At 53.0% G+C, this 8,369-nt stretch overlaps 1 protein-coding gene across 2 annotated transcripts; it reads left to right on the top strand.

Annotated features, from left to right (window-relative positions):
* Positions 1-3,865: 3,865 nt before the first annotated feature.
* On the top strand, positions 3,866-8,346 carry LOC123110449 (VAN3-binding protein). 2 transcript variants are annotated; one of them, XM_044530964.1, is made up of 7 exons: positions 3,866-4,251; positions 4,681-4,794; positions 6,722-7,109; positions 7,199-7,504; positions 7,605-7,654; positions 7,740-7,797; positions 7,929-8,346. In XM_044530964.1, exons 1-7 carry the CDS (start codon positions 3,973-3,975, stop codon positions 8,135-8,137), a joined length of 1,404 nt encoding a protein of 467 aa, XP_044386899.1. In that variant the 5' UTR covers positions 3,866-3,972; the 3' UTR covers positions 8,138-8,346. The 2 variants fall into 2 exon arrangements, with proteins under 2 accessions (XP_044386899.1, XP_044386898.1); XM_044530963.1 differs by having other exon boundaries at positions 6,716-7,109.
* Positions 8,347-8,369: the final 23 nt, after the last annotated feature.

Below are 8,369 nucleotides of genomic sequence, written 5' to 3'. Positions count from 1 at the left end.
GCAGAACCTTCCAACATGAGCGGTAAGTGCTTCATAGCCACCTCGTCATTCCCACCGCCGATCTGTACAGCCACTCGGTAATCTTCAAGCCAAGTTTCAGGCTTAGACTCACCGGTGAACTTGCTTACTCCAGTTGCCAACCTGAAGTTGGGGGGAATCACCGCGGCCCTGATAGCCCTGCTGAAACATTCCAGACCAGAAACATGCACTCGACTGCTTGTGGGCGCATCTCTGTCAGGGCCGCCTTGATGAGCTCTGTTCCGGTCGACCAAGCCTTGCACGATGATGGATCGCGCGTCGAAGCCTGGTTCCCGGGGGTTGAGCAGAGCTCTTCGCCACACACTGAGTTGACGCCTGTCATCTTGCTGCCGAGGAGTGTGAGACCCATCCCTCGGGGGAGGAGTGGGCACTCGACGCCTATCATCACGATCATATCGGTCACCATATTGGTCCCGTCGATTCTCGCATCCTTCACGCCGCGGAGGCGATCTGGGGCTGTGAGCCGACTGAACCGTATTCACAGCGACGGATCGACTGTGAATTCTGTTGCGTGACTGCGACACGGCTGAATTCTGATCTCCTGCTGCCCGGAGCAAATCTCTGATCTGCATCAGGCCTCTGCCAGCCTCTGACTAAGAGGGCTGAATGGACTCTGCTATACGGGTTGCAGCTGCTAAATTCTGAATCGGGGTTCGGTATACCTGAGTCGGCGGGAAGAGTTGACGTCGATTGGAGTCGGGTACTCGTTGCCGCGCGCGCTCGTCAAGTGCTCGCTGAAGGTTCTCCAGACGAGCGCGTTCAGCCAAGTTGGCCAAACGTGCTTCCTCCAAGGCGCGAGCCTCAGGGGTTTCTCCCGCTATGGGAGTGTGCAGGGCATCCATGTTCCTGCGGCGAAGTTCTTCCCTCTGCAGGGAATTAAGTGGCTCGGGTTGATACTCTTCGTGGACTTGAACGGGGTCGCCTCCACCGTCTACCCCGTCCTCGCGAGGGAAACCGGGAGGGCTGCGAGGCCCGTTGACCACCAAGACCTCTGCCGCTGGATCACTGCTATCACACTCGGATGCAGTCTCTACGGAGCCAGTCGACAGATCGAACAGGTCGTAGAGAGATTCGTCAGGCTCGATTGCCGCAACTTGGGTGGTGGCCGTCTGGCGAGCCACCGCGTGCCTCACCCATCGCTGGAGCCTCGACCGACCAGAGCGCTTGCGCTGGCGGGAGACCGGGAAGGTGATCGATAGGGGAGTCGACCGATATGGAGTCGACGGTTGCCGCAACAGAACGCCGCGGACACATGCGCGAAAATGCGTCGCACCGCGGACGGGGAGCGCATCAACGTCGAGTGGAGCCTCCTGGAGCCAAGCGGAGTCGTCGGCGATGAAGGTGAGAGCGCCGAGACGGATCTCGCGGCCCTCGACCAAAACTCCACCAGCAACCATAATGAAAGTACTCGGAAGAATCGCAACTTCTCCAAAAATCGCTAAGACACCTGCCCCACGGTGGGCACCAACTGTCGTGGTTCTAAGTCTAACAGTAGAGTGGGGGGTAGGTATGGAGAGGCAAGGTCCTAGCTATGGAGCAGTTGTAAACACAAGGGATGTACGAGTTCAGGCCCTTCTCGGAGGAAGTAATGGCCCTACGTCTCGGAGCCCGGAGGCGGTCGACTGGATTATGTGTGTATGGATTACAGGGGTGCGAACCCTTTACACTGAGGAGGGGGTGGCTTATATAGTGTCTGCCAGACCCCTTCGGCCCTCAGTAATGCAGGGTTTAAAGTACATTAAGTCTAGGCGTTACTGGTAACGCCTCACATAAAGTGTCCTAAATGCCATAAAGTCTACTTAATTACAGACCGTTGCGGTGCAGAGTGCCTCTTGTTCTTCTGGTGGTCGAGTGAGTCTTCATGGCCGAGTCCTTCGAGTCCGTCGAGTGAAGTCCCTCTTGGTCGATTGGAAGGCCGTTTCTTCTGAGGGTGTCCTTGGGTAGGGTACTTAGATCAGGTCTATGACCCTACCCTAGGTACATGACTTCATCAAGGGGGGCACCCCAAGACACACAAGTTGATCTTCGTGATCGTTTCTTAGCCGTGTGCGGTGCCCCCCTCCAACATATTCCACCTCGGTCATATCGTTGCGGTGCTTAGGCGAAGCTCTGCGTCGGTAGAACATCATCATCGTCACCACGCCGTCGTGCTGACGGAACTCATCCCCGACACCCTGCTGGATCGGAGTCCGGGGATCGTCATCGAGCTGAACGTGTGCTGAACTCGGAGGTGCCGTACGTTCGGTACTTGGATCGGTCGGATTGTGAAGACGTACGACTACATCAACCGCGTTGTCATAACGCTTCCGCTTACGGTCTACGAGGGTACGTGGACAACACTCTCCCCTCTCGTTGCTATGCATCACCATGATCTTGCGTGTACGTAGGATTTTTTTTGAAATTACTGCGTTCCCCAACAAGGCCAACACACCACCTCATGGTTGCTGAGGCGCTGAAGTGGACCCTGTAACAAGTTGATAAGGGCTGACGCGCTTTTTTCTGGGCTGGCACGAAAGTGGTAAACGGTGGCAAGTGTGTGGTCTCCTGGAGGAGAGTATGTCGCCCCAAGCAGCTTGGAGGGTTGGGCATCATTGATCTACACAAGCACGGTATCGCTCTAAGACTCAGATGGGAGTGGCTTAGGAGGACGGATCCATCTAGGCCCTGGCAGGGCCTAAACCTCACCGCGGATAAGCAGGTGACTCTCGCTTTCCGGAGTCTAGTCCAATGGCGTGTTGGGAATGAAGAGCACGCCCTTTTTTGGAGAGATAAATGGCTTAACTGAGGCACGATCACTGAGATTGCTCCCTTGGTGGTTGCCAGAGTCAGGACGCAGGTGGCAAATAAACGACTTGTCAGAGAGGGGCTTCGTTTGCACGCCTGGACAGATGACATTACCGGGATCCTAGATACTGACGCTCTAGCACAGTTCATTCGGCTCTGGGAGCTACTTATGGAGGTTCACTTGGATTCGGAGTTGGAAGACGCTCCGCTTTGGGCATGAAACGAGTCCGGTGTCTACTCGGCAGCTTCGGCGTATAGGATGGTTTGTATGGGAGGGATTCGGTTTCACTCTTTCGCGGCCATCTGGAAATGCTGGGTGCCGCTATTCTGTCGGATTTTCATGTGGCTTGCGGTGCAATATCGCCTTTGGACTTCGGATAGGAGAGCTAGGCATGGGCTACAAGAGCAAACTTCCCCATGCTACCTCTATGACCAGGATGAGGATACGGTGGATCACATCCTGCTACAGTGCGTGTACGCTAGGCATGTGTGGTTTCTTTGCTTTAGCAGGATCGGAGTGGACCTAAATCTTTGCCCCACGACGCAGTCCCAAATTGCTGATTGGTGGTGCGAGGCGAGGAGGCGGATTGACAAACGTGCAGAAAAGGCTTTGACACAGTGATTATGTTGATCTGCTGGTCTCTGTGGAAGCAGAGAAATGCGAGAGTCTTTGGTAGGAGCGGCACGTCGTGACGGAGGCCATCTTTCAGGAACTGTTTACCTGGAAACAGGTCGGCGCGACTGGAGTGGAGCATGTAGTTGACTAGCATATAGAGTGTTGTGTGTGGAGTGGAGGCAGTGTCCTGGTCGACTTGTGACCACGTGACTAGCCACAAATCTCTTTTATACATATGGCATACCCTCGAAAAAAAAACACACATGTAATATTAATGAATTTCCACTCTAATCATCCAAAAATGCCAGGAAAAAGGCTTGCAAATAATAAGACACCAACTTTATGCCCACACACTTAACCCCTGTCTTCATCTCGACAGTCGACGCGCACACACACTGTGTATGTATAAAACCGCCCACTCCCCCAAAAGCCAAGCACTCTCATCAGGCCGCAGCATTACCTCCTCTTCGCTCCTCCCCACCACCTTTCCGCGCGCCCCACACACGCGCACGCACCCGGCAACCGCCGCCGCGATGAACGGTTCCGGCAGGGCGAGCGCGCGGGGCGGCGGGGATCGGCTGCCGCCGGAGCCGCAGCGCGATCCGCTCGAGTTCCTGTCCCGCTCCTGGAGCGCGTCCGTCGCCGACGTCTCCCGCGCGTTCGCCGCCGCGCCGGCGGCCGGCGCCATCGCGGAGGACATCGCCGGGGAGCTCGACGACGCCGCGAGCGCCGGCACCGGCACCGGCAGCTCCTTCTCCTTCGCCTCCGCGGCCACCTCGCAGCTCATCATGGACCGGATCATGTCCCACTCGGTGCGTTTCTTGTCACTCCCTCTCTTTTTTTTTACGGAAAAAAGAAATCGGTCTTTTTTTAATTGGGCTGGGATTCAGCCCTTCTCATTCTCCCCAAAAAATGGATCATTTCTTATCCTTTTTTCAGATTGATTTCATCTGTTCATGGCATCCTATTTTTATTTGACCAATTAGTAACTGCTTTATCGAATCGAATGCCACCTGATCCATGGGCTCCCCTGTACTCGTCAGGACAAGAAGAAACATCCAAATATGAGTCTTTTTGTTTTGTTTCTCCGGCAGGAAAATAACAACCCATTTTTCAATCGTCAGATCATCGATCTTGATCAGACCAACCTTTTTTCTCTCTCAATTAGTTACTGCAGTTAACTAGGCAGCGTTTTGAGTAGAGATCAGGTACTGCCGATTAACATTTCTTTTCCCCTGCAGCAAGAGGTGTCGCCGCTGACCTCCGGCCGCCTCTCGCACAGCAGCGGCCCCCTCAACGGCGGCGGCTCCTTCTCCGACAGCCCGCCCGTCTCGCCGGATGTCGACGACAGCAGGGTATATTGTGCTATCCCATCCTCCCCCTCTGCATTTTTCTTCTTTTAGATGAAGTGATGATGAACTGCCAATTTCCTTTTTACTTGGATAAAATAAAGGACAGGCCAGTTATAATCTACTCCTTTTTAACACAGGAGTACTTATTTTTTAGGTGATTTTACTTGTACTCCTGTGTTGACTGCAACTCACTGAAACAAAAAGGGCAGATAATCCTTTTAATCATTCTGTGAATTTTGAGTGAGCTGGTTACTTGGAAATGCATATGTTTTTTGTCTCTTTCTTTTTGGGTGTGGAACACACTATGAGTTCCCTAATTTTAATCTTGGATAGCAACAAGTTTGTAAGTTTTTATTAGGGTAGCTGTAAATTTCTTCTGTTTTCTAGTAGTACAACCTGTCAGACTGGTTGGGACAAAAACACTGCTTTTGGTTGCAGGCGGGCAGACATTTCTTGCACAAAACGGATACGGTAGATGAATTTAATACGATGTGCCTTTATCTCCACCCAATAGATGCTAAACAAGAACCAAAACTTTAGTCACACACTATATCTACTCTAGCAACTGGATCATGCCATCTGCTGTAATTTGGTAGGCATTTAACAGACATTAGTGAGTAGTATGATTAATGAAAGAATCAGGGACTTTGTTGCACAGGCAAATAAAGCCTGGTGATTGGGCCACATCACCTGACCCAGTGCGTGGATGCTTTAAATTCTGATGAAAGCATCTATCTATTGATAATCCTTCATGCCCTTGTGTTTCTTTAGAGAAGATTATTTCTTCACTTTACTGATGAGTACACAAAGCAAGTGTGAGTGAACTGAAAGAATTCAGTGTGCACTGTGGTATAAGTACCATCTAGTCAAGTCAAGCTTGGGTCATGGTCCAGCAGACGAGATTTTCTTTTCTGAGGCAAAGCAGATGAGAATTGAGAAGCATATGCCACACAATGATTCAGCAATACTATCTTTAAGGCAAATCTGGTTGGCAATTTGGCCCTCTGTGTCCATCACCATGGCCACTACTATTTCAAACTGAAGAAAGGAAGAGATGAGCTTGCTTGCTGGTGTGAGTGTGACCTTCTGTCCTGGGTGCAGTGCTCTTGTAGCTCTGACCAGGGAGAGAGGGAGGAGGGGGTGCTCCACTCCTCTTGATTTGATGGTCTTCGGCGCTTGCTTGCTTGCTGTGCAAAAGAAGCTTTGATTCTGGCTGCCATTTCTGCCCTTTCTCTGCCACTCTGGTCTCCTCCTTCCACAAGCAAACACTGCAACCTGTCCAGTGCCTCACTGAGCTTTGAACTTCACTCTCTCTCTCTCTCTCTGGATAAAAAGCAGCACACTGTAGCTTGCAGGCCTATGGATGCAGCCCTTGTCTTGCCCCATCTTCACTTTGACCTTTAGCAAGCTGCCTTTCTCATCCCTAATCAAGTGTTCTCATGTCCCCAGCTTTCTCTTCTAATCTAATGATGCACTCTTTTTTATCTGATGTAATTAGAGTATTAGCTTCTGTCACAGAGTCTTGTTTGTTCCCCACAGAGTGCCTCCATGATTATGTCCTGTGCAAGTGGTGTGTGCATTAACCTATGGCACGCCTCGGCAATTCATCAACTAGATCTATGCCCTAGATTAACCCTATGGAGGCACAATGATTTGTGTACACTTGGCAGTGCAAGAATCATTGCTACAGCGTGTGCTTTTAATTAGGAACCACCACACAGGCACACACTGTTCTCCAATTAAACAACTTCCTTTGGGCACTGACAAAAAGTGTTCACAACACAACTTTGAATATTGATTGATACTATACGAGTCATTTTAATCATCTTGGTATGTTTTGTTTGATTTATTTATGGATTCAGTTATAATATTAGATAAATTTTGATTCGTAATGGTGCTAATAGTATTTTCTGGCAAAAAAAAGATGCAGTTTTGCAGAGCAGTGAGCACGCCCAAGGCGCAGCCACCGCGGGGCGGCAGCAAGACGGTGGGGCGGTGGCTCAAGGACAAGAAGGAGAAGAGGAAGGAGGAGACCAGGGCGCACAACGCGCAGGTCCACGCCGCTGTCACGGTGGCCGCCGTGGCCGCTGCCGTCGCCGCCGCGGCCGCCGCGACCGCGGGGTCGGGAGGTAAAGACGATCGCGCCGCGCGCACCGACATGGCGATGGCGTCCGCGGCCACGCTGGTCGCCGCGCAGTGCGTGGAGGCGGCCGAGTCCATGGGCGCCGAGCGCGAGCACCTCGCCGCCGCCGTCGGCTCGGCGGTCAACGCCAGGACCCCCGGCGACATCGTCACCATCACGGCCGCCGCCGCCACTGGTGAACTCATCATTTCAGCCGAATTCTTGATCACAATGGCCATGAGAAAAGACATGGGCATGACTGCTTTCCCGTTTCTTGATCGGCAGCGCTACGAGGGGCGGCGACGCTGAGGGCGAGGGTGCAGAAGGAGGCGTGGAACGTCGCCGCGGTGATCCCGGTGGAGAAGGGCTCCATGGGAATGGGAGGTCACAGCCACGGCCACAAGCACGGCGCCGCCCAGAGGCAGCTGCAGCAGCAGCCGCATCACAAGGTGCAGGAGATGGGCAGCAGCAACAGCAGCAGCTTCAGCGACGACCTGCCGGCGATCGATCAGGACGAGAACAACTTCCTCGGCATCTGCTGCCAAGAGCTGCTCGCCCGCGGCACCGAGCTCCTCAAGCGCACCCGCAAAGGTACTGCATTCCCCCGGCCGTCGAATGATCGCCGGTCGCCGGTCCATTCCGGCGACAGATGCTGTTCTGAATCTTCACTGATGTTGCCGATCATGTGCAGGATCGTTGCATTGGAAGGTCGTATCAGTGTACATCAACCGAACGGGCGTGGTACATCTCCTTGCATTGTTCTTGATCTCCTATTGCATAATAATTCTGTTAACTGATGTGTGAATTCGGCCATTAAATTTTGCAGGTGATGCTGAAGCTGAAGAGCAGGCATGTCGCCGGGACCATAACCAAGAAGAAGAAGAGTAAGTGCACAAGCTATCTCCTACAGTACATATACAGCCATGGCGTGCTATAGCTTTGTACTAGCCGTGTGGTTTTGTCTCCCTGTCATGGTCACCGGTGACATCCACTGACGCCGGAGTTGCCCCGACAGGCGTGGTGGTGGACGTGTGCAGGGACCTGGCGGCGTGGCCGGGGCGGCACCTGCTGGAGGGCGGCGAGCACCGGCGCTACTTCGGCCTGCGCACGGCGGAGCACCGGGTGATCGAGTTCGAGTGCGCGAGCCAGAGGGAGCACGACATGTGGACCAAGGGCGTGGCGCGCCTCCTCGCCATCGTCGAAGGCCGCAAGCGCTTCGCATGATCGCCGCCGTCATCAAGAGCTGCGCAACCCATGGTGATCCGATTGACCTTGTTAGAAATGTGTTCTTGTAGTTCTTGCTATTGTTTTCTTTGTTCCGATCTCCTGTAAGTTTTAGTTTCTTCTCCTCTCTCGTCTAGACTTGAGTGAGTGTGGCAAATGGGCAATGGCAGGCAGTACAAAAATCCAAGCACCGGTAGTTTCTAATTGAACCGTGGTAGCCTCATGCATGTTT

This window comes from Triticum aestivum, chromosome 5B (genome assembly GCF_018294505.1).
Source record: "Triticum aestivum cultivar Chinese Spring chromosome 5B, IWGSC CS RefSeq v2.1, whole genome shotgun sequence".
NCBI classification, from domain to species: Eukaryota; Viridiplantae; Streptophyta; class Magnoliopsida; order Poales; family Poaceae; genus Triticum; species Triticum aestivum.
The sequence above is the reverse complement of the archived record's forward strand: the minus strand, read 5'-3'. Positions and strand labels throughout refer to the sequence as shown.

What these genes read in the sequence shown, in the direction of transcription:
- LOC123110449 (XM_044530963.1), top strand. Translation starts at nt 3,973, where the DNA reads ATGAACGGTTCCGGCAGGGCGAGCGCGCGGGGCGGCGGGGATCGGCTG. An exon ending in CACGGCCGCCGCCGCCACTG is followed by an intron (nt 7,110 to 7,198) that starts GTGAACTCATCA and finishes CTTGATCGGCAG; the next exon opens with CGCTACGAGGGGCGGCGACG. An exon ending in CCTCAAGCGCACCCGCAAAG is followed by an intron (nt 7,505 to 7,604) that starts GTACTGCATTCC and finishes GATCATGTGCAG; the next exon opens with GATCGTTGCATTGGAAGGTC.